The following is a 27,980-nucleotide window of genomic DNA, read 5'->3' on the forward strand; positions in this document are numbered from 1 at the left end:
GGAGCTCCAGCTGCCGACGTCTCCCCCACGGCAGCAGTGGCGGCGCCCGTGGCAGGACCAGCGAGCACAGCTGGCAGCAGGCTGAAGGGTTTATTATAAACACAGGCCCCAGCGGCTCTCACCCAAAGCTGTACATCAGACAGAGCAGTGCCAGGGCACTGGGGCCAGGATGGCACCGGGCATGATTCCTGCCTGCAGGAGGAAAAGGAACGTTAGTGCGCAGCTGCCTCCTCCCAGAGCCCCGGGCATTGTGCCGCCACAGGCCCCAACACCACCGCACACGTCCCTAGTCTCTGGTCATGGAAACGCCCTGCCTGCCCATGCGTGCATGCCCAGCCCCCCCGGCACACGCAGACGTGATCACACGCCCAGCCCCCCGGCACGCCCAGCCCCCGGGCACCCCCAGCCCCCTGGGCACACGCAGACACAACTGCACACCCAGCCCCCTGGGCACAAGCAGACATGACCACACACGCAGGCCCCCGGGCACACGCAGACACAACTGCACACCCAGCCCCCTGGGCACACCCAGCCCCCTGGCACACGCAGACCTGACCACACGCGCAGCCCACAGGCACACGCAGACACGACAGCACACCCAGCCCCCTGTGCACGCCCAGCCCCCTGTGCACATGCAGACATGACCCCACGCGCAGCCCCCTGGGCGCACCCAGCCCCCCGGTACACACTGACACGATTGCACACCCAGCCCCCCGGTACACACTGACACGATTGCACACCCAGCCCCCCGGTACACACTGACACGATTGCACACCCAGCCCCCCGGGCACGCCCATCCCCCTGGGCACACACATGGGGGCTGGTGCGAGGTTCTGCGGGCTGGGCCCGGGGGCTCAAGAGTTGACTCTTCAGCAAGGATGAGAGGCTGGGCCCAATCCTGTGGCAAGGGGTGAATCCCAGGGAAATGCCCCAGCCCTGCACTCACAGAATACGCAGGGCAGCCAGTGTGTCCTGCCGCCCAGCCCCAGGGCACGGGGTGCCCCGGCTGTCACAGGGCGGCTGAGAACTCGCCACAGGGAGGGGGCAGCAGTAGAATGTGGGGCTCGGCAGGGAACATGCAAGAGAAGCTGTTGGGGGGCAGTGGGTGGGAATGGGGGCAGGGGTGTGTGAGGAGCCGAACTCTCACCCCTGCCATCCTGGGCGCCCTCCACCTCGTACTGGGCACTGGCCACTGCTTGCCTCTGCTGGGCGCTGAGCCGCGCACGCTGCTGGGGGGTCACAGCTGAGGCCTGGGCGCTGGTGAAGCCCAGCAGCTGGGCTGGGCTGAAAACCACCTGCGGGGGAGCACCAGCATCACAGCACAGACCAGTGGGGCCAGCAGAGCTATCAGCAGAGCTACCACAGAGCGAACCCCCGTAACTCCCGAGCTCAGCCCATGGGGGGTCCCAGCCCCCCACCCACTCCGAGCTCAGCCCATGGGGGCTCCCAGCCCCCTGCCACCCCGAGCTCAGCCCATGGGGGGTCCCAGCCCCCCACCCACTCCGAGCTCGGCCCACGGGGGCTCCCAGCCCCACAGCACCCCCCGAGCTCAGCCCATGGGGGGTCCCAGCCCCCCACCCACTCCGAGCTCGGCCCACAGGGGCTCCCAGCCCCACAGCACCCCCCGAGCTCGGCCCATGGGGGGGCTCCCAGCCCCCTGCCACCCCGAGCTCGGCCCATGGGGGGCTCCCAGCCCCCCTGTGACAGAGCAGGGAGCGGGGCAGATTTGACCTGGGAATGTTGCCTGGGAGTTACATTGGGGATGAGAAGGAAGCTACCTGAGCTGTAACCTGAGCCAGGAGGGGGGTTGGGAGAAGTGACACTTTCTGCCCAGGGGACTGAACAAAGGAGGAGGAGGAGCAGGGGGAGTGGGGCGAGAGCTGCTGGAGGAGTTTTGGGTTTGGCAGTTTGGGCTGGGTGGTGGAACGCAGGGAACCCCAAGCTGGGGTCTAAGCTCCCTGCCCCCCGCCCCAGAAGGACTTGACTGAGGGGTCCTGGCTGTACCTACAAGCTCTGCTGTAGCCTGCGTTCCTACTGTCCAATAAACCTTCCGTTTTACTGGCTGGCTGAGAGTCACGGTGAATCCCAGGAAGAGGGGTGCCGGGCCCTGACTCCCCCACACTCTGTGACACCTCCGCCCCCGCAAGCTCGGCCCACAGGGAGTCCCAGCCCCCTGCCCCCCCGAGCTCGGCCCATGGGGGCTCCCAGCCCCCCGAGCTCGGCCCACGGGGGGGGGGTCACGGAGTCCCCGGGCGATGCTCTGGAACTGCCCCCACCAAGCCAGGCAGGACTCTGGGGAGCCTCCTCTCCCTCGGAGCAGCCTGTCTGCAGGGCAAGAAGCTCCCACGGCTTCACCTCCTGGGTCTGACCTTGGAGCATTCAGCATCCTCTGCCCCTCCGTGCGCTTCCCACAGCGAGTCCGCCCAGGCGGGGTCCTGGGGAAGCCACAGGGTCCTGCCCCCCCACTTCGCAGTCAGACGTGACTCTCAGCCAGCCAGTAACACAGAGGTTTATTAGATGACAGGAACAGGGTCTAACACAGAGCTTGTAGGTACAGAGAACCGGACCCCTCAGCCAGGTCCATTCTGGGGCCCAGCAAGGCAGACCCCCACGTCTGCCCTCACTTCCCGTCCCCAGCCAGCTCCAAACTGAGACCCCCTCCAGCCCCTCCTCCTCTGCTGAGTTCCTTTCCTGGGCCAGGAGGTCACCTGACCTTTGTTCTCCCCCACCTTTAGCATCCCCTTGCAGGGGGGAAGGGCCTGGCCATTAGTTGCCAGGAGACCGAGTGTTGGCCAGAAACTGAGGCCCCCACACAGTATCCAGAGGAAACATTAAGAACAGTCCCACTTCATCACAGGGGGTCCTAGCCCTCCGCCCCCCTGAGCTCAGCCCACAGGGGGGGTCCCAGCCCCCTGCTCCCCCCCAAATTCTGCCCACCGGGGGGATCCCAGCCCCCTACCCCCCTGAGCTCTGCCCATGGGGGGGATCCCAGCCCCCTGCCCAGGGCAGAGATCCCAGCCCCCACCTCCTTAGACTCGACCCCTTTGTCCTCAGTCAGAATTTGGCTCTGTGGTTCGTTACACTGGAGCTAGGCCCCCACTACATGCCGGTGCAGGAAGAAGGGGTTTTGTGGGCACAAGCAGGGCTGCAACTCACAGTGAATTTGGGTGCGGGGATTCCCGCGATGGCCAGCGGGGTCAGCGCCCGGATTTGCTCGGGGACGAGTGAGGACAGGGCGATGTCCTGGAGCCCAGCTGGGGAGCGACACAGAGCAGGGCTGGTTACAATCCCAGGCTCTGCCCCTGCTCTCCCCCGCCCAGCTGCCCAGCCCCAAAGGGAACTGTGCACCAGAGCCCGGCTGGGGCGGGACTGGGCTGGGGGGCCCCACGGTCCGGTCCAGTGCGGTGGTGCTGAGCAGGACTGCACAGAGGTTCTGCGGGGCCCAGGGCAAACTCGGAAACGGAGCTTCCCCCCGAGGGGAGCCCCTGGAGAGCGCGCTGGGAGGCGGGTCTGAAAGGGGCCTGGCCTGCACTCACCTGTCCTGTGGGCTGGGCCCAGCACTCCCCCTGCGACCCGGGGCAGAGGTTCGCAGCACCACTCATGATTGGCCTGGCCACCCGTCCATCATGATGACAGAGGGGCCACCAGGCCAAACCTCAATGGTGCTGCATCCCCTGCCCCAGGTCATAATGTCCCCAGGTCTGGAGGCCCTGTCAAATGTCCCCTCCCACCCGCCCCAGGGAAGCCCTCCTGGGGGCACTGACATCGCTGGGATCAGCCTTCTGCTCTGGCACTTGAGGCTGGATAAAGTCAGGCTGGAAATAAGGCCTAAATATTTCCCAGTGCCTCATTAATCGCTGGCACCACTGCCCAAGGGCCTGGGGGAGTCTCTACCACTGGCCAGGCTCACATCCTGATTGGGGGGTTTCTGCTCGAGGGTCATTGTGGGGCTGGTCTCTGGCCTGTGCTAGGCAGGGGGTTGGACTAGATGGGCACAACGGTCCCCTCTGGCCTTGGGATCTGGGACTCTTGAGGGGAGGGGAGTTCTACTGAGCTGGATGGACCCAGGGGCCTGGTCTAACGTGGTGGGGGAGGTACAAGGCTAGATGGGCCGAGGGTCTGAGCTGATGCAGGGGGCCCAGGGGTTCCAGGCTGGATGGGACGTGGGTCTGAGCTGATGCAGGGGGCCCAGAGGTTCCAGGCTGGATGGGCCGTGGGTCTGAGCTGATGCAGGGGGCCCAGGGGTTCCAGGCTGGATGGGACGTGGGTCTGAGCTGATGCAGGGGGCCCAGAGGTTCCAGGCTGGATGGGACGTGGGTCTGAGCTGATGCAGGGGGCCCAGGGGTTCCAGGCTGGATGGGACGTGGGTCTGAGCTGATGCAGGGGGCCCAGGGGTTCCAGGCTGGATGGGACGTGGGTCTGAGCTGATGCAGGGGGCCCAGAGGTTCCAGGCTGGATGGGATGTGGGTCTGAGCTGATGCAGGGGGCCCAGAGGTTCCAGGCTGGATGGGACGTGGGTCTGAGCTGATGCAGGGGGCCCAGGGGTTCCAGGCTGGATGGGACGTGGGTCTGAGCTGATGCAGGGGGCCCAGGGGTTCCAGGCTGGATGGGATGTGGGTCTGAGCTGATGCAGGGGGCCCAGGGGTTCCAGGCTGGATGGGACGTGGGTCTGAGCTGATGCAGGGGGCCCAGGGGTTCCAGGCTGGATGGGGCTGTGGGTCTGAGCTGATGCAGGGGGCCCAGAGGTTCCAGGCTGGATGGGGCTGTGGGTCTGGTCTGTCATGCACCTCCTACACACAGGGGATGCGAGGAGTTGTAGGGCACTGGCCAGGCGGTTCAGAGCAGAAGGCCCATGCCCACACTGTCCCACTTCAAGGTCCCCGGCTGCCCAGTTACCCCACAGTCCCTCCCTCCCACCACCTTCCCCAGGGCCCCGCTGCCCCGCCCCACCCAGCCCCCCTCACCTGCCAGTGTTCCGATCTCAGTGAAGATTTCGGGGCCCCAGCTGCTAACGGGGCCAAACGCCGAGTGGGACGTCAGCAGCTCAGCCAGTGTCTCCAGCTGCCTCTCGGAGCAGCCAAGCCTCAGGGAGCCCACAAATGGGGCAGCCTGGCTGTGGGAGAAGGGAGCACAGCCCGCGTCAGACCCATCCCCCAGAGCCACAGCCTCCATCCCCAACACCGACGGCCAGCTGAGACAGGGCTGGCACCCAGACACCTCCCCCCCAGGGCCGACCCTGCTCCCCTGGAGCAGCAGACACATCTCACACCCCACTGCTGGGCAACTCCCAACTGCCTCTCGCTCTCTGGCTGCTGGACTCAGAGCAGCATTAACACCTGTAAACTGGGACTCTCTGAACTCCACCTCCCAAAGGGCCCCCCCCTCCCCGTGGCTGCTCCCCCAGTCCCAGACCTGAACTCCTGGCTGTTCAGCATCCGCATCTCGTCAGCACGGAGCCCGCACAGGAGGTGGCCGAGGGCAGCCAGCTCTGGGAGTGCCAGGCCCTGCACACTCACCCCACTCTGGCGCAGAAAGCTGGAGACTATGGCTCGCATCTGGGGGGAGAGCGGCCTCCGTCAGCGTAGCCCAGGGCAGCCCCCTCACCCCCGCCAGACCCACATTCAGCTGGGCCCCAGCCCAATCCCCAGGAGCCAGGAGCCAGGGGCTGGGCTGGGAGGCGGGGCCGGGGTCTTTTGGAGCACAGGGGGGTTGGGCTCCTTGCCATGGCCCAGGGGCACTGAATGAGGCCTTACCTGTCTTGCTGTCCAGCCTTCCAGGACCCCCAGGACAGAGAGGGCCCCCCAGTTGGAGAGCTCCAGCTCCTGCAGCTCCTGCTCGCTCAGCTGGGTGGCCAGTAGGCCCAGCTGCAGGAGGTGAACCGGCTGCAGGGGCTGGGCGGTTCCAAACAGCTGCACGGCACGAAGGACAGCACGTTGCAAACATGGTGCCCCCCAGCACGACTCCCCCCCCACCCCCCATGAGCACAGCTCTCCTCCCCCCGATGGGCACGGCTCCCCCCAGCACGACTCCCCCCCCCGTGAGCACAGCTCTCCTCCCCCAGATGGGCACGCCTCCCCCCCCATGAGCATGGCTCCCCCCTCCCCCTGATGGGCACGGCTCCCCCCAGCACGGCTCCCCCTCCCCCGATGGGTACACCTCCCCCAGCATGGCTCCCTCCAGCACGCCCCCGCCCCCACCATGAGCAGGCCCCTTGCAGCTCCTCCAGGTGCAGCTCCCCGAGCTGAAGGGACCATCCTGGTTCCCCTCTCCCTCCCTGCCCTGTTGTGTCGGTCCCAAGGGAGTTCCTGTTCTGATCCCAGCCCTGCAGGTCTCTGTCCATGGCCGGAGTCCTGCAGAGCTCACATTGTTAGCGGTGAAACAACCCTTGGGCTTCCCACTGTCCCTCCAGATCCTCTGTTGATGTGGGGCCCAAACGGCGCATTCAGAGAGCCGGGGCCAGCCCGCCGGGGCCCTGCACAGAAATACCCCCCCCCCACGTTCTTCTCAGACAAAGCAAACGGGGGCCCCGTGAGCTGCTCGGAGGCCTACGCAATTGCTTAGTGGGCTTACGCCCAGCGTTGGCTCTGCACTCATCTCACCCCAGACTGACCCAGACGGCTCATGCCTGCTTCAAGAGCAGCTTTTTAACCCTTCGCTCTGTGTCTAGCAATGCAAAGCACAGAGGGAAACTGAGGCACACACAGAAATCATAAAAATATTACTAAAATTCTCACATTTGACACAGCCCAACAAGGCTCCCCCCGCCCCCCAGCGAGCACAGGTCTCCCCCACAAGCACCGCTCCCCCCGCCCCCCAGTGAGCGCAGCTCCCCCCATAAGCACCGCTCCCCCCGCCCCCCAGCGAGCGCAGCTCCCTCCACGAGCACATCTCCCCCCGCCCCCCAGCGAGCGCAGCTCCCCCCACAAGCACAGCTCCCCCCGCCCCCCAGCGAGCGCAGCTCCCCCCACAAGCACAGCTCCCCCCGCCCCCCAGCGAGCACAGCTCCCCCCACAAGCGCAGCTCCCCGTGCCCCCCAGCGAGCGCAGCTCCCCCCACAAGCACAGCTCCCCCCGCCCCCCAGCGAGCGCAGCTCCCCCCACAAGCACCCCTCCCCCCGCCCCCCAGCGAGCGCAGCTCCCCCCACAAGCGCAGTTCCTCCCGCCCCCCAGCGAGCGTAGCTCCCCCCATAAGTGCAGCTCCCCCCCACAAGCACAGCACTGAGCACTGCTGGCTGTCCCATTGAGTGAGCCTGGATCCTCCCTCCCCCACTTGATGAGTATAGCTCCCCCCCGTCTCAGTGAGCTTAGAACCCACCCATCTCCCATTCCACGCCCCACTCACACCCTTTGGGAGATACCAAGGCCATCTGGGACCTAGCCACGCCAGCTCTGCCTGCCCCTGGCCCCAGCAGTTGCAGCCGGGGCTCTGGCCACACCAGTTCCCCACGGCTGCACCCCCTCTCCAGCGCACCGGCTTGTCTCTCACCTGCTTGGCTTTGCCCAGAGCGGCACGGAGCTGCTCGGGCGAGAGTGCAGGGTCCTGACTGATGAGACCCAGGCAGCCCTCGAAGTGGGACGGGGCCATGCTGGCGATCTGTGCTGCGCTCCAGGCCGCAGGGTAGGTGGCGCGCATGTCAGCGCAGCTGGGAACAGGGTCTGCCAAGAACGGAGCCTGAGCGAACCTCGGCCAGGGTGGTGTCACCAAACTCTACCCTGACCACCCCATCCCCCAGAGCCACTGCAGGGCAGGGGAGCTTGTGTGTCTGGCACTGGTGGAGCCTGCCCCTGGCGTGGGGACCTGCCCTGGGTGGGGAGGACACACGGAGATGGCACTGCACTGGGGTGGGTGGGGCTGCCCCCGGGGAGGACACGGGAGATGGCACTGTGGCAGTTGGGGGGCCTGCCCTGGGTGGGGAGGACACACGGAGATGGCACTGCGCTGGGGTGGGTGGGGCTGCCCCCGGGGAGGACATGGAGATGGCACTGCACTGGGGTGGGTGGAGCTGCCCCCGGGGAGGACACGGAGATGGCACTGTGCCAGTTGGGGGGCCTGCCCTGGGTGGGGAGGACACACGGAGATGGCACTGCACTGGGGTGGGTGGGGCTGCCCCCGGGGAGGACACACGGAGATGGCACTGCACTGGGGTGGGTGGAGCTGCCCCCGGGGAGGACACGGAGATGGCACTGTGCCAGTTGGGGGGCCTGCCCTGGGTGGGGAGGACACACGGAGATGGCACTGCACTGGGGTGGGTGGGGCTGCCCCCGGGGAGGACACACGGAGATGGCACTGCACTGGGGTGGGTGGGGCTGCCCCCGGGGAGGACACACGGAGATGGCACTGCGCTGGGGTGGGTGGGGCTGCCCCCGGGGAGGACATGGAGATGGCACTGCACTGGGGTGGGTGGGGCTGCCCCTGGGGAGGACACGGAGATGGCACTGTGCTGGGGTGGGTGGGGCTGCCCCCGGGGAGGACACACGGGGATGGTACTGCACTGGGGTGGGTGGAGCTGCCCCTGGGGAGGACACGGAGATGGCACTGTGCCAGTTGGGGGGCCTGCCCTGGGTGGGGAGGACACACGGAGATGGCACTGCACTGGGGTGGGTGGGGCTGCCCCCGGGGAGGACACACGGAGATGGCACTGCGCTGGGGTGGGTGGGGCTGCCCCCAGGGAGGACACGGGGATGGTACCACGCTGGGGAGGGTGGGGCTGCCCCCGGGGAGGACACACGGAGATGGCACTGCACTGGGGTGGGTGGGCCTGCCCCCGGGGAGGACACGGAGATGGCACTGTGCCAGTTGGGGGGCCTGCCCTGGGTGGGGAGGACACAGGGAGATGGCACTGCGCTGGGGTGGGTGGGGCTGCCCCCGGGGAGGACATGGAGATGGCACTGCACTGGGGTGGGTGGAGCTGCCCCCGGGGAGGACACGGAGATGGCACTGTGCCAGTTGGGGGGCCTGCCCTGGGTGGGGAGGACACACGGAGATGGCACTGCGCTGGGGTGGGTGGGGCTGCCCCCGGGGAGGACACACGGAGATGGCACTGCGCTGGGGTGGGTGGGGCTGCCCCCAGGGAGGACACGGGGATGGTACCGCACTGGGGTGGGTGGGGCTGCCCCCGGGGAGGACACACGGAGATGGCACTGCGCTGGGGTGGGTGGGGCTGCCCCCGGGGAGAACACGGGGATGGTACCGCGCTGGGGTGGGTGGGGCTGCCCCCGGGGAGGACACACGGAGATGGCACTGCGCTGGGGTGGGTGGGGCTGCCCCCGGGGAGAACACGGGGATGGTACCGCGCTGGGGTGGGTGGGGCTGCCCCCGGGGAGGACACGGAGATGGCACTGTGCCAGTTGGGGGGCCTGCCCTGGGTGGGGAGGACACACGGAGATGGCACTGCACTGGGGTGGGTGGGGCTGCCCCCGGGGAGGACACACGGAGATGGCACTGCGCTGGGGTGGGTGGGGCTGCCCCCAGGGAGGACACGGGGATGGTACCACGCTGGGGAGGGTGGGGCTGCCCCCGGGGAGGACACACGGAGATGGCACTGCACTGGGGTGGGTGGAGCTGCCCCCGGGGAGGACACACGGAGATGGCACTGCGCTGGGGTGGGTGGGGCTGCCCCCGGGGAGGACACACGGAGATGGCACTGCGCTGGGGTGGGTGGGGCTGCCCCCGGGGAGGACACACGGAGATGGCACTGCGCTGGGGTGGGTGGGGCTGCCCCCGGGGAGAACACGGGGATGGTACCGCGCTGGGGTGGGTGGGGCTGCCCCCGGGGAGGACACGGAGATGGCACTGTGCCAGTTGGGGGGCCTGCCCTGGGTGGGGAGGACACACGGAGATGGCACTGCACTGGGGTGGGTGGGGCTGCCCCCGGGGAGGACACACGGAGATGGCACTGCGCTGGGGTGGGTGGGGCTGCCCCCAGGGAGGACACGGGGATGGTACCACGCTGGGGAGGGTGGGGCTGCCCCCGGGGAGGACACACGGAGATGGCACTGCACTGGGGTGGGTGGAGCTGCCCCCGGGGAGGACACACGGAGATGGCACTGCGCTGGGGTGGGTGGGGCTGCCCCCGGGGAGGACACACGGAGATGGCACTGCGCTGGGGTGGGTGGGGCTGCCCCCGGGGAGGACACACGGAGATGGCACTGCGCTGGGGTGGGTGGGGCTGCCCCCGGGGAGAACACGGGGATGGTACCGCGCTGGGGTGGGTGGGGCTGCCCCCGGGGAGGACACACGGAGATGGCACTGCGCTGGGGTGGGTGGGGCTGCCCCCGGGGAGGACACACGGAGATGGCACTGCGCTGGGGTGGGTGGGGCTGCCCCCGGGGAGGACACACGGGGATGGTACCGCGCTGGGGTGGGTGGGGCTGCCCCCGGGGAGGACACGGAGATGGCACTGTGCCAGTTGGGGGGCCTGCCCTGGGTGGGGAGGACACACGGAGATGGCACTGCACTGGGGTGGGTGGAGCTGCCCCCGGGGAGGACACACTGAGATGGCACTGCACTGGGGTGGGTGAGGCTGCCCCCGGGGAGGACACACGGAGATGGCACTGCGCTGGGGTGGGTGGGGCTGCCCCCGGGGAGGACACACGGAGATGGCACTGCACTGGGGTGGGTGGGGCTGCCCCCGGGGAGGACACACGGAGATGGCACTGCGCTGGGGTGGGTGGGGCTGCCCCCGGGGAGGACATGGAGATGGCACTGCACTGGGGTGGGTGGAGCTGCCCCCGGGGAGGACACGGAGATGGCACTGTGCCAGTTGGGGGGCCTGCCCTGGGTGGGGAGGACACACGGAGATGGCACTGCGCTGGGGTGGGTGGGGCTGCCCCCGGGGAGGACACACGGAGATGGCACTGCGCTGGGGTGGGTGGGGCTGCCCCCGGGGAGGACACGGGAGATGGCACTGTGCCAGTTGGGGGGCCTGCCCTGGGTGGGGAGGACACACGGAGATGGCACTGCGCTGGGGTGGGTGGGGCTGCCCCCGGGGAGAACACGGGGATGGTACCGCGCTGGGGTGGGTGGGGCTGCCCCCGGGGAGGACACGGAGATGGCACTGTGCCAGTTGGGGGGCCTGCCCTGGGTGGGGAGGACACACGGAGATGGCACTGCACTGGGGTGGGTGGGGCTGCCCCCGGGGAGGACACACGGAGATGGCACTGCGCTGGGGTGGGTGGGGCTGCCCCCAGGGAGGACACGGGGATGGTACCACGCTGGGGAGGGTGGGGCTGCCCCCGGGGAGGACACACGGAGATGGCACTGCACTGGGGTGGGTGGGGCTGCCCCCGGGGAGGACACACGGAGATGGCACTGCGCTGGGGTGGGTGGGGCTGCCCCCGGGGAGGACACACGGGGATGGTACCGCGCTGGGGTGGGTGGGGCTGCCCCCGGGGAGGACACGGAGATGGCACTGTGCCAGTTGGGGGGCCTGCCCTGGGTGGGGAGGACACACGGGGATGGTACCGCGCTGGGGTGGGTGGAGCTGCCCCCGGGGAGGACACACGGAGATGGCACTGCGCTGGGGTGGGTGGGGCTGCCCCCGGGGAGGACACACGGAGATGGCACTGCGCTGGGGTGGGTGGGGCTGCCCCCGGGGAGGACACGGAGACAGTGCTGGAGAGGGGGCCTGCCCAGGTGGGGAGGACACATGGAGATGGCACCGCGCTGAGGTAAGGTGGGGGGCTGCCCCAAAGGGGAAGCACACGGGGAGATGGCATCCCCTGGGGTGGACTGCCCGGGGGGCGGGAAAGGGGATGGTACTGTGCTGGGGGAGGGGGTGATGGGCCAAGCACCGGCAGTGCAGGTGAGGCTGTGAGACCCGCAGTCTCACCTTGTGCCCCCACCGGGCTGCTCCTCACCAGCCAGGCCACCAGTGCCTCCTTCCGGCTCCTCACCCGTCCCTGGGCACCAGGGGCTTGGCACAGCCGGCCTGGCTCGCTGTGCTCCCACTCCTGCTGGCTCTGCAGCAGCTGCTCCAGGGTGTCTCTGCTCCGCACCTCCTGGGAGACACAAGAGTGAGCAGGGCTGAGCATGGCGCTTGCCGCCAGCACCCACCTGAAGGAGGCCTGGTTAGTGTGGGGCACCCGGGGGGCACAGGACACGTGGGTGAAGGGGATGGCAGGACACGGCACAGCATGGGGGGTGGGGCACAGCACAGCTTTTACAAGGGGCCCAGGACAGAGGGGGTGGGCCCCAGCACAAGATGCGTGGGGGGTGGAAGGGCAGGGCAGAGGCCAGCCTGGTCAGTGTGGGACACGCAAAGGGCAGGGGTGCAGCCGGTGTGGGATGGGTGGAGGGACAGGGTGATGGGGCAACAAGCTGAGGCACAGGCAGGGCGACAAGACCCAGGAGGATTGGAGGGATGGGCGGACAGACCGGCAGGGCGACGGGGTGGAGGGACCGGCAGAGGGATGGGCGGAATGGGGGGACGGGAGGACAGACCGGCAGGGCGACGGGGCACTGGAGGAACGGAGGGACAGGCAGAGGGACGAGGCATAGGAGGATTGGAGGGACGGGCGGACAGACGGGCAGGGCGACGGGGTGGAGGGACGGGCAGAGGGATGGGCGGAATGGGGGGACGGGCGGACAGACGGGCAGGGCGACGGGGCGCTGGAGGAACGGAGGGACGGGCAGAGGGACGAGGCATAGGAGGATTGGAGGGACAGGCGGACAGGGCGGAGGGACGGGATGCAGCCAGCGTGAGGACCCTGGTCTCACCCTCGGGATGAGCCGGATGCTCTCCACCGGTAGCAGGAACACCAGACGTCCCAGCTGCTGTACGTCCAGGAGGCTCCAGCGCTGCGGCGGGCTGCGAGGGAAGAGCAGGGTGAGGCAGGACAGGGCAGCGAGTGGCGCCGGAGCCGGCTGCGAAGGGCTGGGTCCCACCTTACCCCAGCACCCGCTCCGTCAGCAGCAGCCTCCCCAGCTCCTCAGCAAACCCCTCCGCCAGGCAGGCCCCTTGCAGCTCCTCCAGGCGCAGCAGCAGGCTCTCGGGTTGGATGCGGGCAGCAGCCTCCTGGCCCAGGAACCCCAGCAGTGGGCCCAGAAGGTCCAGCACCTCGCCTGGGATCTCGGTCTCAGCCGGCGCGCGCTGGCAGGAGAGGGAGCGGAGTGGGTAAGGCCCTGCCCTGCCTGCAGCTGCGCACCGCGGACCCCTTGTCACGGAGTCCCTGGGCGATGCTCTGGAACTGCTCCCCACAAAGCCAGTCAGGACTCTGGGGAGCCTCCTCTCCCTCGGAGCAGCCTGTCTTCAGGGCAAGAAGCTCCCACGGCTTCACCTCCTGGGTCTGACCTTGGAGCATTCAGCATTCTCTGCCCCTCCGTGCGCTTCCCCCAGCGAGTCCCCCCGGCGGGGTCCTGGGGAAGCCAGAGGGTCCTGCCCCCCCACACACTACGCAGTCAGACGTGACTCTCAGCCAGCCAGTAACACGGAAGGTTTATTTAGACGACAGGAACACAGTCCAAAACAGGTCTTGCCGGTACAGACAACAGGACCCCCTTTACTTAGGTCCATCTGGGGCCCCCAGGGAGGCCACGGCCCCGTTGGGAAGCCCAAGCCCCGTCGGGCTCCCCTCCATTTCCCAGCCAGCTCCAAACTGAAAAACCCTCCAGCCTCTCACTCCGCCTCCCCCCAACTTCTCCTCCAGCCTTTGTCCAGTGTCCCGGGCCGAGGTGTTACCTGGCCTTCAACCCCCGCTCCTGGTTCTCAGGTGACATGCTCAGGTACCTCCCTTCCCCAAGGCAGCCGTCCCAGCACAACTCCCCTGCCACCTTCCCAGGTCAGTGCTCCCCACTCAGCATTCACAGAACACAGCTGGGACATTCCCACCTCGTCACACCCTCCCCTCCTTACCAGGAGGCGCAGGGCCCTGTGGGCCAGGGCAGCCCGGCGGTGGGGCGGCAGCACCAGCAGGCTCTGGGGGTGGCTGCTCACATAGTCCAGAATCAGCCTGACGGAGTCGTTGGGCAGTTTGTCCACAAGCTTCGCCCTGAAAGAGTCAGAGACACCTCAGCGTGGCTGGCAGGACCTGAGGGGGCAGGGTCTGGGGGGGGCAGGGCCCATGACGGTCCAGGGTAGAGCCGGGCAAGGGAAGGGGCCGAGGATACAGCAGGGCAGGGCAGGACTCAGGTTAGGAGGGGGGGCCAGAGCCAGGCAAGGGGTGGAGGGTAGGGGCGGGACCCAGAAGTGCAAGGTCCAGCAGGCACCCAGGAAATGCCCTCTGCCCTGCCATGCTGGACTAGCAGAGCCAAGGGGTGGGGCTACCCTAGCACAGAGCCTCCGGGCCCCAGCCCCTCAGTGGGGTCTGTCACACTCCCCTTCTTGGCTCCCACCAGGCTGCTGCGAAGGGACCCGGCCACTAGGTCCCTGGGCGGTTCAAGCCTCCTGGACCTAACCGGAGTCCAGCCCCCAGGGTCTGGGGTGCCCAGGCAGAGCCACTGTCGAGTCCTTCCGAGCGCTGGGACTCGCATTCTTGGCTCTGATGTAGGGTTACCAGATGGCAACTGTGAAAAAATGGGGCAGGGTGGGGGGAAATAGGTGCCAAAAAACGGGACTGTCCCTTTAAAAACGGGACATCTGGTCACCCTACTCTGCTGGCTCAGACTCAGTGGCCCTGGGAATCGAGCGCCAAGAGCAGAGATGTGTTGGGCTCTGTGTCCGTGTGTATCTGTGCTCAGACTGCCGGGAGCTCTCTCGTTCACCCTCACCAGGCCGCCCTCTGGGGCGACCTCCAGCAGGGGTCTGCAGCCAGCGCTGCACGTGGGAGCCAGCACCTGGCCAGACTGGGGGTCTGCCCCGGGACCCTGCAGGTTAGGACTCCCCGGCTCACAGCAGGGGGCACCCATTCAGCTCTGTGACACCAAGCAGGGGTCCCAGTGCAGGGGCTACCCATGCATGACTGACGGGGGCCCTGGTGAGAGCGGGGAGGGGTACCCAGGTGGGAGGGGAAGGGGGACCCGTGATCGGTTCAGTGCCCAAGTGACACAGCCCGCTCTCCCTGCAGCTGTTAATGCCCCACGGCAGCAGGCAGGTGCGTTGGCAGGACAACCTACGGTAAATCCATGAGGAACTTGGGTCCCAGCCACACCAGCTCCTCCCCGGAGAGTCCCGGCCGCCTGCGGACTTCCTCCCAGACACACCGCCTCTGAGGACACAAAGTGAGGCTAGGCAGAGGAGATACACAGTCTCGCCTGGACCCGGCCAGGGCAGGGGTCCACAAGGCATGGCTCAGAGCGGGGCTGGGGGTGCCATTGCAGTGCCGGGGGCACCAGACGTCCAGGCCAGGGTCACAGCGAGCGACTCGTTCCTTACCAGGCTCCCAGGCAGGCTGCTGGGACACGCATAAAGAACCCGGAGAACCCCCAGGAAATCTGCCCTCCGACGGAACTGCTGCAGGCGGGCACAGCCCATGCCAGCTGCCAGAGTCCCCAGCGCCCTGCCAAGGGGACAGCGTTAGACAGCACCTCGTCCCTCACCCCACTCGAGCAGAGCCAGCCCCAGCGGGGCCAGACGCTTGGGCTAGGCTCTGCCCCAGGGCCTCACCGAATCGTATCCTGGCTCACGCTGGTGCCCGCTTCCACCTTCCTCCAGAGGAACTGGGCCTGTGGAGAAGCAGAGAGGGGAGGGGTCAGCCAGGCACATCAGCCCAGAGCCCTCCGCCCCTCTCTGCCCTGGGATCTCGGCTCCTCCCTCCAAACCTGGCGACAGCATGTTACCTGCTGCTGGGACCAGGGCAGCTCCCAGAACCGGCCCCTCTGCCCCAGCAGAGTCGCTGCGTCCAGGTGCAGGAGTTTGAGGGGCACGAAGGGCACGAGGCAGTCTGGCCAGACGCTCCGGGCCGGCTGCTCCCGGCTGAGCCTCTGCAAGGGAGACAGAGCCTGTGACACAGGAGAACATGGCACCATGGGCCTGGCGGGCAGAGCGAGAGCCAGGCCCTGCTGTCCATGCAAACCCCTCAGTACCCCCCAGGTCCTGCCCACTCTGCACCTCGAGTGCCCCGACCTCTGCCCCCCAGCCCAACGTCCCCAGACCCTCAACTGCCCTCAGCCCCCAGCCCACCCAGTACCTGCAGCAGGGCTGCCTTCTGCGGGGCCGAGAGCAGAGGCAGAGCGGTGGCCTGGCATTCACATGCCTGGGCCAGGGTGGGAGTGGGAATGGCCTGGAGGGACTCGGGCCCAAGGCCTGGCAGCAGGGGGCACAGGCTGCTCGCCACACCCTCCGTCACCTGCCAGGGAAACAGAGGAGGAGATTCGGAGCAGGGAGGGGTGAGGCTGGGGGGCCCATCCCAGAGCCAGGAAAGGATGGGCGCAGGGGGGAAGGGGGCTGTGCCCACAGCAGGGAGGGTGGGGGGGCATAGGGGGCTGTGCCCAAAGCAGGGGGGGCATAGGGGGCTGTGCCCACAGCAGGGGGGTATAGGGGGCTGTGCCCACAGCAGGGAGAGCTGGGGGGGTCAAGGGGGCTGTGCCCAGAGCAGGGAGGGGCTGGGGGGGCATAGGGGGCTGTGCTCAGAGCAGGGAGGGGCTGGGGGGGCATAGGGGGCTGTGCCCAGAGCAGGGAGGGGCTGGGGGGGGCATAGGGGGCTGTGCCCAGAGCGGGGAGGGCTGGGGGGGGCATAGGGGGCTGTGCTCAGAGCAGGGAGGGCCGGGGGGGGGCATAGGGGGCTGTGCCCAGAGCAGGGAGGGCTGGGGGGGGCATAGGGGGCTGTGCCCAGAGCGGGGGGGGCATAGGGGGCTGTGCCCAGAGCGGGGGGGCATAGGGGGCTGTGCCCAGAGCGGGGGGGGGCATAGGGGGCTGTGCCCAGAGCGGGGGGGGCATAGGGGGCTGTGCCCAGAGCGGGGGGGCATAGGGGGCTGTGCCCAGAGCGGGGGGGGCATAGGGGGCTGTGCCCAGAGCGGGGGGGCATAGGGGGCTGTGCCCAGAGTGTGGGGGCTGGGGGCCTGAGGAGCAGTGCGGGGCCCTAGGGGTGGAAGGCCACTACCAAAGCAGAGGGAAATGTTAACAGGGCATGAGAGGGGGGCACCACATCTCGGGCTGCGGACACTGGGCCTGCTCCCACCCTGCAGAGCACGGCAGGGGAGTCGGGGCGGCTGGTCTGGGGCGAGCGCCACACTCACATTCTCGGTCCGCACAGCCTGCGTGAGCAGCACAGACGCCTGGAAGAGAAGAGGTGGGAGCCAGAAGCCCAGCCTGGGGCTGCGGGCCAAGCCAGGGGCAGCTTACAGGGCAGGGACCCTTGCACAGCCCTGTGGCATCAGGGTCTGTAGGTGGCTGCCCAGGCTGCACCACTGGGTGGCTTGGCAGGGCCATTGGCATGTGTGACAAAGTGGGAATTTTCTGTAATACCGGCTTGAAGCCGATATGTGCCTCAGTTTCCCCTGTATTTTACATGGCTACCGGGGCAGCGGGGGCTATCTGCTCTCAGGGCAGGCAGGGAGACAGGGTATGAATGTCACCTCGCTCGCTGAGCCCCACTTCGTCTCCATGGAAACCCAATCGCCAGGTCACTGGCATGGACCCCAAGGGAGCTGGAGTTCCCCACAAAGCGCCAGCGCGAGCCTGAAGGCCGGGGAAGGAGCGAGGACAGGAGCTGGCTGCCGGAGGGAGTCGGGGCTCTCACCGGGGATCTGACGAAGGAGCTCAGACCAAGCGCTTGTCTCTGCTTCCAGCACTCCAGCCGCGCCCCTGCAGCGCACGCTTAGGGAGATGCAGACGCTGCCGAGCCCGGGGGGGGGGGGGGTTCTCCCTCGGCTAGGAATGCACCTCCCCAGGAAGCATTGTCTACACTGGGACCCAGGTCGGGCGGACTGATGCAGCTAAACCAACCTGACTGTCTAGCACAGACCAGGCCTGAGAGAGACAGAGAGATGGCAGGGCCACCCAGAGGGGGAGGCAAGTGTGGCAATTTGTCCCAGGCCCCAGGGCCCGCGAGCCCTGGCCCGGCAGCGCTCCGGGTCTTCGGCGGCATTTCGGCGGCGGGGGGCCCTTCAGTGCTGCCGAAGATGCAGAGCGACTGAAGAGCCCCCGCCGCCGAAATGCCGCCGAAGACCCGGACCGCCGCCGGGTGAGTACAAGCGCCGCAGCTCCCCCGCTTTGCCCCAGGCCTCTGAACCCTCTGGGCGGCCCTGAGAGACAGAGCCTGAACTGGGCTTCACGGCAGCGGGGCTGGTGAAGTGCTGTGGGCTGACCAGCACGGACCTTCATTTCTCTGTGCTGCCCGAAGGCCTCCCTAGGCGTGTCCAGGTGACTATAAACCCGACGGTTTTCACAGCGTGTCCCCCTGCAGCCGCTGGGCGAGGTGCTTAGTCCCTGCAGAGTGGGTGAGTCTCTGCTGGGCTGTCGCAGTTGGACTCGCTGGGCAGAGGTTCAGCCTCTCGAGGCAGGGAGGCTGCACGGCCGACCATGAAGGACGAGTGAGCCCCTCTGGGGTGTAGCACTGATCCTGTGGCTCTGCCCAAGCACGCAGCTCCCTGATCTTTGCCAGAGTGGGGGGTGATGTCCAGCTGCCCGTGGGCAGAGTGGCCTGTACAAGGCAGTGTGCGCCCTGCACACAGGGAGCTCCCAGGATGCCCTGGCACATGGAGCACCTTGGCAAGCCCATGAAGGCTCCAGGTGGCTGGGCTAGGTTGGGCTGGTCACCCTCCTTCCCCACACAGGGCCTCCAGCACCCAGCCGTGTGTCCCAGCCGTGCCTGCCTCACCACGTCCCTGCCGCATGGTGTGGCCTAGTGCCCAGGTGCGGCTCCAGGTATAAGAGACTGCAGGGGCGCTGGGGCTCAGGGAGGGCGAGCAGGCTGGGTACTCACCTGGGCAGGTGTCAGGTGTGCAGCCTGCAGCTCTGGAATGAGAGCCCTGACCTGCGTGGCTGACAGGCGCTGCAGGAACCTCACCCCCAGCTCCGGAACGATGCCTCGCCAGGCACGCAGCTCCTGCGGCCCGACAGCAGCCAGGCTGGCAGAACGCAACAAATCCGCCAGCGCGTAGGCAACCTGCAAGCAGGAGGGGAGAGCAGGGCCAGGCTGGGCTTTCCCAGGTTCCCGCCGGGCAGGGGCTGGAGCCATGGGATCAGCTGGAGGAAGGGGGGGAATATTCCCAGACAGCCTTGGCCCTGCATTCCCACAGGCTGCGTCTGCCAGGAGCTGCTGCACCCACTCCCACCCAGCTGCACCTGGCATCCAGCACTGTGATGGGCCAGACGCCCCCTGCAAGCAGAGCCAGCTCAGCCAGCGGTTTGCCCATCAGCCACGTTCCCCTCCAGCTCGGAGCAAGAGCCAACCAACACGGGCCCTGGCCACTCTCCCGTCACCCCAGCAGCGCCCCGAGCCAAGCCCCGCACTCTACGCCCCCGGGCAGGATGGGATGCAGAGCCCAGCCCTGGCCCTAAGCACTTCTGTGCCTTGCCCCTCGCCACTGGTTCTGCCCCGAGGCTGGCTGCCCAGTGGCCCCCCGGCTCAGGGCGGGACAGCCGTGTTGCTGGCACGCACACAGGAGCCCCTGCGGCGGCTCGGCTCACCCGCCCGTGCTGGCTCAGCACTCCATTGGCAGCGCATGCCAGCAAGCTCTGCTCCACCGGCCCCCAGGGGTCACGCAGCGGGGCCAGGACCTGCAGCTCTCCCGGGCTCAGATAGCAAGCGAAGGTCCCCAGCCTGGAGAGAGAAGAGAAGTCCCTTAATGGGGGGCAGGAGCTTGGGCCCCACAGAGTGAGCCTGCCCCAAGGAATGGCACCACTGTGACCCCTTCCCGGGCCCTGCAGCCACGACACGACACACCCCCACACGGGCCCTGCAGCCACGACACGACACCCCCCGCCCACGGGCCCTGCAGCCACGACATCACACCCCCCGCCCACGGGCCCTGCAGCCACGACACGACACCCCCCCACACGGGCCCTGCAGCCACGACACGACACCCCCTGCCCACGGGCCCTGCAGCCATGACACGACACCCATCCCCACAAGCCCTGCAGCCACGACACGACACCCCCCGCCCACGGGCCCTGCAGCCACGACACGACACCCATCCCCACAAGCCCTGCAGCCACGACACCCCCCGCCCACGGGCCCTGCAGCCACGACACGACACACCCCCACACGGGCCCTGCAGCCACGACACGACACCCCCCGCCCACGGGCCCTGCAGCCACGACACGACACCCCCCGCCCACGGGCCCTGCAGCCACGACACGACACCCATCCCCACAAGCCCTGCAGCCACGACACGACACCCCCCGCCCTCGGGGCCTGCAGCCACGCCACGACACCCCCCGCCCACGGGCCCTGCAGCCACGACACGACACCCCCCGCCCACGGGCCCTGCAGCCACGACACGACACCCATCCCCACAAGCCCTGCAGCCACGACACGACACCCCCCGCCCACGGGCCCTGCAGCCACGACACGACACCCCCCCGCCCACGGGCCCTGCAGCCACGACACGACATCCCCCGCCCACGGGCCCTGCAGCCACGACACGACACCCCCCCGCCCACGGGCCCTGCAGCCACGACACGACACCCCCCGCCCACGGGCCCTGCAGCCACGACACGACACCCCCCGCCCACGGGCCCTGCAGCCACGACACGACACCCCCCGCCCACGGGCCCTGCAGCCACGACACGACACCCCCCGCCCCACGGGCCCTGCAGCCACGACACGACCCCCACCCCCACCCCACAGGCCCTGCAGTGACAACAACAACCCCGCAACCCCCCCCGCGTGCTCCTCTCACCTGTGCACCTGCTCCTCACCAGCCCCACGGCTCACGTTTATCAAGCTGTGTGCCACATGGCGCCCCTGGGCCAGCCGCAGCCGGACATCCTGCCAACCGTCTGCCAGCCCCTGGATCTGTGCAGCAGAGACCGGCCTAGTGCACTCGAGGGGCAACGTCGTCAAATCCTCCGCAACACTCAGCTCCCAGGGGCATGGGGGGTCCCAGCCCACGGGGTGCAGGGCCTGGAGGGGAGGCTCCTGGGAAGTGGGGGGGTCCCAGCCCACGGGGGGCAGGGCCTGGAGGGGAGGCTCCTGGGAAGTGGGGGGTCCCAGGCCTTGGGGGGCAGGGCCTGGAGGGGAGGCTCCTGGGAAGTGGGGGGTCCCAGGCCTTGGGGGGCAGGGCCTGGAGGGGAGGCTCCTGGGAAGTGGGGGGTCCCAGGCCTTGGGGGGCAGGGCCTGGAGGGGAGGCTCCTGGGAAGTGGGGGGTCCCAGCCCACGGGGGGCAGGGCCTGGAGGGGAGGCTCCTGGGAAGTGGGGGGTCCCAGCCCACAGGGTGCAGGGCCTGGAGGGGAGGCTCCTGGGAAGTGGGGGGTCCCAGGCCTTGGGGGGCAGGGCCTGGAGGGGAGGCTCCTGGGAAGTGGGGGGTCCCAGGCCTTGGGGGGCAGGGCCTGGAGGGGAGGCTCCTGGGAAGTGGGGGGTCCCAGCCCACGGGGGGCAGGGCCTGGAGGGGAGGCTCCTGGGAAGTGGGGGGTCCCAGGCCTTGGGGGGCAGGGCCTGGAGGGGAGTCTCCTGGGAAGTGGGGGGTCCCAGCCCACGGGGGGCAGGGCCTGGAGGGGAGGCTCCTGGGAAGTGGGGGGTCCCAGGCCTTGGGGGGCAGGGCCTGGAGGGGAGGCTCCTGGGAAGTGGGGGGTCCCAGCCCACGGGGGGCAGGGCCTGGAGGGGAGGCTCCTGAGGCCTGGGGATGAGGGAACACCGGGACTGAGCCTGGGAGCTAGGGAATGACACAGAGACGGCCCCGTACGACAGAGCCACCGGCCCCAGGACAGAGCGGACATGGGCTCAGCCCCCCACAGCGATGACTGTCATGGGGCCGTAGCCCTGACAGCGTTGAGCCACTGGGCCCCTGGCTGGACGGCGCTGCATCCCCACCTGCTGAGGTGTGAGCTGCACAAAGCAGCGAAGCGGCAGGTGAGGCAGCAGCGGCTGGATGGTGCGGAGGTAGCCTGGGCGCCACGTCGGCACGTCCCCGAGGAGCTGAGCCTGCAGCAGCAGCTTGGCAAAGGCGCTTTTCTGCACCAGCTTCATGTGGGGGCTGTGACTCCGCAGAGCAGCTAAGCTGGAGGGGGCGGCACATTAGAGCTGGCGTGGCCTGGAGACCCCACTGAGCTCAGCCCGCCCGGCGCCAAGCTGGCTCGGCTCCCCTACCCCAGCACCCACAGGAGGCACCCAGTACCCGCTCCTCAGCCCTGGGGCACGCCCGCACTGGCCTGGACAGAACGGCCTCTGCAAGGCAGGCTGTGGGAGAGCAGGGGGTGAGAGCAGGGGCTGTGTGACCAGGTGCAGGGGGTGAGAGCTGGGGGCTGATCTGGTGTGTGAGTGAGGGGACCGGGGCACACTACAGGACCCGCGGGGCACTGGGGAGCCGGTTATGGGGCATGCGGGGCACTGGGGCTCAGTGTGGGAGTGTAAGGGGCTCAGAGTGGGGGGCAGTCTGGGGTGAGGTGGGGCTAGGACTGAGGCAGAAGGTGTTACAGGGGCACGTTCCAGGGCCTCACTCACACGCTCTCATTGGCCAGCAGGGCAGGCGGGACTCTCATGATGTCGGACACGGCCATGAACGGCATGAACTGCGACAGGTCAACAAAGAGCTGCGGAGTGAGCTGGGGGAACCGGCCCATCAGCCGCGAGGCAAGAGCCTGCAGCGCCTGCTCATCCGACATGGGAACCTGCGGGAGCAGCACGTTAGGGCTCCCCGCACAGTGGCAGGACCCCAGCCGTTGGGGGACAGCTGCCCCCATGCCCACGCGAGGAGACCCCCTCACGCGGGCCAGTGGCCACAATGCATCCTCATCTCTAAGGCACCAGCGCCCCCCCCAGCGACCTATCCCCCTCCCGCTGGCGCATGCTGCCCACCTGCAGCTGGGGCCAGGAGCGGTGCAGCAGGGCCAGGAAGCGCTGCACTGCCTCGCTCTCCGCCGACAGCAGCAGCTGCTGGAAATTTTCCTGCGGCATCTGCAGGTATTCCTGTGGGGAAGGACAGCGCGTCACGGCGGGGCCCACGGAGCTGCGTGGCCAGGGCCTGCAGGGCCCAGCAAGCCAAGCTAGGCTGGGCTCCCCATCAAACACAAGAGCTAGTGCCAGGGCAAGGTGCATGGGCTGTGGGAAGGTGGAAGCGTCTTACTGGAGTACGGGGCACCCATGGAATCTGGGGCCGCAGGGAGGGGGTGGAACAGCCCCCAGGCCCTGCTGAGCGGGGTCGGTACCTGCACAAGGACTTCCAGCGCCGGGGCACCCTCTTCTCTTTGGATCAGATCCCAGAGCACAGGCTGCTGGAGAGAGCAGGAGAGGTCTCAGCAAGGGGCCCTCCGCTAGCCCATCCCCCAGGCACCCCTCCGATCCCCCGGAAGGGGAATAAGCTGCATTTGCCACTGGGGCACTGTTGCCAGGGCCAGAGGTGGGACTTCTCCCGAAGTCTGGGCTCTTTCCCTCTGTCACTCTCCTGGTCCCAGGACAGTCCTGGATTCCAGCAAACCAACAGGAGCTCTTAGTCCAGAGATGGGTCATCTGGAACCCTGGCTGTGCAGGGCCTAACCCTTCCCCACAGCGCAGGAGCCACTGGGCTGCCTGGTGCGAACGGGGCAGGGGGACGCCAGGGCAGCAGCTGGGACTGTGCTCCTGCAGTGGGCCACTGTGAAACCAGCAAGAAACTGTGTTAACCAAAGGCCCCCGGGCCCGGTGCTGCCCAACGGTGCCCAGCCTGATGGGACCCAGAGTCTCAGGGGGAGGTTGTGGGGCCTATGCAATTGCTCAGCTAGCTGTTAAATTCCCCATTAAGCCCCCATGGTTGTTGCTGGGGAGCATCACAAACAGGGCAGCTCACAGCCAGAGCTGAACGGGGGCTTGCTGACAGCCCTCGCCCCAGGGCATGACTAGGGCCTCGGCTCTCTGAGGGGGTCTGCTGGAGCCACAGAGCTTGGCGCGTGGCTCTAGGCAGAAGGGCCACTCCCTCCCCACCGGGCCTGGAACCTAATCCACGAGTGTGAGGCAGGAGGGAGCGGGGCGGGTTGAGCTGGGAATGTCAGTTTTACTGGGGCTGTCTGCATGGGGGAGGGGAGAGCAGGGGGTGACTTTAGGGGAGGGACAGGACCTGAGCCAGGAAGGGGGGTGGGGCGAGTCGACACCTTGGCCCAGGAAACTGGACAAAGGGGGAGGGGGAGAAGGAGGGAGGGAGCCGGCTGGAGGGGTTTTGGTTTCAGTTTTGGGCTGGCTGAGAAGAGGCAGGAACCCCAGGGCTGGGGTCTAAGATGCTTGCCCCAGAGGGACCTGGCTGAGGGGTCCTGGTTGTACCTACAAGCCCTGCCTGGGACCGTGTCCCTGTCATCTAATAAACCTTCTGTGTTACTGGCTGGCTGAGAGTCCCGGTGAATCGCAGGAAGTGGGGGTTGCAGGGCCCTGACTCCCCCACACTCCGTGACAACGGGCTCCCCAGGAATGACCCCTATGAAGGAGCTGCAGCATGCTGGCCCTGCAGAGGGTGCCGCTGCTCACCCGGCATTGCTGGCTCTGGTTCTGGAGAGATGTGTTGTGCTAGCTGGGTGGCCAGCAGGGGGTTCTGGACTCAGCAGCGATTCACAGAGACCTTGGTTTGCAGATGCACAAAGCGCCTGGTCTCCTGCTCTCTTGGCAGGTTTGCCTTCCATGCCATACACCTCTGCCCTCGGCATGCCCGACGGACACACACAACCTGCCCTGCACATGGCATCTGCCTTGGGGTCTGCCACAACTCCTGCACGTTGGCAGGGGTTAGATGAGATGGGCTGCTGGTCCCTGTGGGTCTCTGATTTGTTTAGCCCACGCGCACTGGAGGGGAGTATGGGCTAGGGAGGGGGCAGTGGGCTAGGACTCCGGAGACTACAGGTCTGTTCCCGCCCCTGCTGGGCTGCAAGCCCTCTGCACCTGGTGTCAGGCCCTGTGAGAAGCTCAGCTTTCATGATGAACCAAGGACGTGGCTGCAGAGGGAGCCTTGAAAACAAGCCCCAGAACAGCCCTGAAAGCAGGCGGCCAAGCAGCAGACAAAATTCATTCTCTTGTCAAATCTCATGATGTTTAGGGCCTGACTCAGGGTTTCTGGCCTCCCAGGGCTGGTGACATGGTGTCCGTGCAGCATCCAGTGCTGGGGGCCTGCTCTCCGCTGGGGGTTTGTGGTCGTCAGACAGAGCTGATGACAACAGTAGTTTGGGATCTGTCTGGCACGGAGTGCTGGGCCCATGGCACATGCACAAACAACTGCACCCAAGTGGCTGTGTCAGGGTTTGCAGCCATGAGTGATCCCACACCTCGGGGGTGCACAAAGGGTTGGAGCTTAGCCCCAGCATGGCTTGTGCAGCGAACCCAGGGGCTGAGGCGGGCTGGGAGCAGGAGCCTCCCATCAGCCTGCTCACTCGCTCAGAGGCTGGGAATGGCACCACTCACGCTGAAGCAGCTCAGCAGCTCTTTCTTGAAGGAGGTGTCATGCTCCTGCCTCAGGTACTGGCCCACGGCCTGCAGGATGCTCAGGGAGGAGTTCACCTTCAGCAAGGCCCAGAAGGAGCCGTTGTCCAGGAGGCTGGAGAGCAGGATGGCCTCACTCAGCTGGTCCCTGGCTGCCTGCCCCACCTCATCCAGCTCAGAGGAGGGCAGGGTGAACTCCAGCAGGCGCAGGAGATAGTTCATGCTGAGGATCCAGTGGGAAGTCTCCTCCTCGCAGTGCGTGAGCTGGGACACCAGCCCCAGCAGGTAGGACGCAGGGTCCCGGCAGAGCCAAGATGCATCCACGTGAGAGGAAATAGGCAGGATGTCCAGGAGGCGCTGCAGGAAGCACTGCCCATTCTGCAGGGAGTCCAGGCAGTGATCCATGAGCCAGGGGTGGGAAGACTCCAAAGACTGGAGGAGGGAGGAATTCTCACACACCAGCTCCTGGAAGCGAGCAGGGTTCACCTCCCGGCACTGCTCCACCAGGCTAGCATTCCTGAGCGCCTGGAGGCTCCAGGCATGGAAATTGCAGGGATCAGAGTTCCTGAGCAGCGAGGAGTTCAGTGTCTTTGTCTGGAGCTGGTGGCCGTGGCAGCGTCTGGAGATCCAGGTACTGCTATTTGCGGGCACCGCCTGCAGGCTCTCATTGGTGCACAGCCGCTGAGTCCAGAGAGTCTGGTTTTCCAGAAAGCAGCTCCAGAAATCCTCCTGGCTCCAGGGGGCCCCAGGCAGCCCCTCTAGACAGCTGTCACCTTTGGGGGGTAGGGAGAGATTGGCACACAACTGCTCCATCAGAGGCTGGTTGGGACTGGGCAGCTGCAGCAGGGAGGCATTGCTGCAGACCGTGGTGTTGAACTGGCCAGGGAAGTACTCCCTGCATGTCCTCACCCACATGGAGTCCCCGCTGGGGGAGGAGAAATACCAGGCGGAGCTGGAGCATGCAGCCCCCAGGTCTGAAGGAGGCTGGCTGGAGCTGTCTGAGCCATTGAATAGGCTGCAGTAAAGATACACAGTGAAGTTGGAGATGCCGGGCAGGCCTGGGATAGTGTCATTGCAAGCAGACTCCAGAACCTCGGCTGAGGGCCAGGATGCACCCCAGGCGTCTCCAGATGCCCTCTTTGTGACTTGGGGGGGCTTGCGGGCAGGCTGCATGCAGCTCAGGATTGGTGGAGGAGATGGAAAGGTCCTAGACTTGAACCCTAGGGTCCGGGCGTTCCAGCTGATGTTATGCCTGATGCCCCTGTTAGCAGCAGACAGAGGAGCTGGTCACGCACCTCGCTAAGCCTCCCTCACCCTTTCCCTGGAGCCCATCTGCATGGGCTGGGGAAATCCCACATGCTTGCCCGCGCCCCAAACCCTCTGGCCTTGCAATCCACACTCCACAGGGACACACTCTGCCGTCTCAGTCCTCCCACCACATCCCTCACACTCGGGCCCTGCCTCACTGCAAACCCCTCAGCCACCCCCTAGCCACGAACCTCCTCGCCCACGGCATAAACCGCCCCGGCTCCCAGTGGGTGGTCCTCCTCCTCTGTGCAGCACTCAGCGTTCGCCTGGGACCCGGGACCCTTTCACACCGAGTCCCACAACTTCCCCGCCTGACCCCAGTCCCCCCAGGCCAGGAGAGCCCCCTCCCATCCCAGGCAACGCAGCCTGTCCCAACGCAAGGCCATGGGGGACGTCAGCACCTGTGGGGGAACCAGCTCCATACACAGCCTGATTGTTAGGGGGTGTCACAGCCACCGCTGCCATGTGCCCTGCGATATCCCAGCCCCTCAACTAGCCCGGCTCCCTCTTGCCTTTGCAGCCCCTGGCCACGGGGAAGGAAAGGGATGTCTCTCTCTGTCCTCCCCCCAGGCCAGGAGGCCAGGGACGCAGGCACAGAGCTCATGGGCCCAAGGTGGACCCAGCAGCTAGCACTGCCCTGCCCCAGCCCAGCCAGGCCCCTCTCCGAGAGCTCCTCCAGCAACTCTCCCCAGGCGGACGAGCAGTCGGCTCTGGAGCTAGGCCATGGCCAGAGGATGGTTATGGCCGAGGCTTCTTTGCTGAAATCCCAGGAGCCCCTGAGCCCAGGCCCGGGGTGACCCTGCGTGGAGCCCGGGCATCAGCAGGGGCTTTCCATCTAGGAGTGCTGGGAGCCCGTGGCTCTGACTGCTGGCCACGCGCCGGCCCACGCCCATGACTCACCACAGCAGAAGCTGCTGCAGGGTCCCTGAAAAAGGAGAAGGGAAGGAATGAGTGTGCAGCCCGGGCCTGGCGGGCCTGGGGCCTCAGTGCCCCACGAGTCCTGGGAAGGAACGACTCACCTACGGTGCACTTCCCCTCTCGATCCGACTGAGGGACGCCGAGGGCCACCGAGACCTTGTCCACCAGCAAACCTGTCACACGCGAGACCTTCCTCCTGAAGCTGGGGTAGAGTGATCGGCCCATCCTCCGCAGGAGGCGCTGCTTGGCCGCCTCCTCCAGGGCCCCCCAGAGGGTGTCTGCAGAGCCCCCCTCAGAGTCCAGCCCTGGCTGCTTGGTCCGGGAGATCTGCAGGAGGTTGCT

General features: G+C 67.4%; 1 protein-coding gene across 1 annotated transcript; it reads right to left on the bottom strand.

The window, feature by feature from the left end:
• Positions 1-79: 79 nt before the first annotated feature.
• On the bottom strand, positions 80-27,975 carry STRC (stereocilin). Its single transcript, XM_044978866.1, has 28 exons — positions 27,740-27,975; positions 27,621-27,645; positions 25,395-26,673; positions 23,186-23,248; positions 22,836-22,946; positions 22,482-22,648; positions 21,852-22,038; positions 20,722-20,837; positions 19,508-19,640; positions 18,801-18,983; positions 17,113-17,151; positions 16,065-16,223; positions 15,715-15,858; positions 15,542-15,600; positions 15,311-15,434; positions 15,052-15,143; positions 13,853-13,988; positions 12,891-13,090; positions 12,718-12,808; positions 11,859-11,999; positions 7,486-7,655; positions 6,364-6,472; positions 5,754-5,909; positions 5,413-5,555; positions 4,965-5,113; positions 3,157-3,254; positions 1,148-1,295; positions 80-192 (listed from the first exon to the last, which is right to left on the bottom strand). Exons 1-28 carry the CDS (start codon positions 27,861-27,863, stop codon positions 119-121), a joined length of 4,620 nt encoding a protein of 1,539 aa, XP_044834801.1. The 5' UTR covers positions 27,864-27,975; the 3' UTR covers positions 80-118.
• Between the last annotated feature and the right edge of the window lie 5 nt (positions 27,976-27,980).

The sequence above is a fragment of the Mauremys mutica genome, chromosome 11 (assembly GCF_020497125.1).
Source record: "Mauremys mutica isolate MM-2020 ecotype Southern chromosome 11, ASM2049712v1, whole genome shotgun sequence".
Classification (NCBI taxonomy): domain Eukaryota; kingdom Metazoa; phylum Chordata; order Testudines; family Geoemydidae; genus Mauremys; species Mauremys mutica.

Excerpts from the sequence above, each read along its gene's own strand:
- STRC (XM_044978866.1), bottom strand. The coding sequence starts at position 27,863 with ATGGGCCGATCACTCTACCCCAGCTTCAGGAGGAAGGTCTCGCGTGTG. Across the intron at positions 16,224-17,112 it reads AGGCTGTGCGGACCGAGAAT|GTGACGGAGGGTGTGGCGAG; the intron begins GTGAGTGTGGCG and ends TTTCCCTGGCAG. Across the intron at positions 15,859-16,064 it reads AGAAGGCAGCCCTGCTGCAG|AGGCTCAGCCGGGAGCAGCC; the intron begins GTACTGGGTGGG and ends TCTCCCTTGCAG.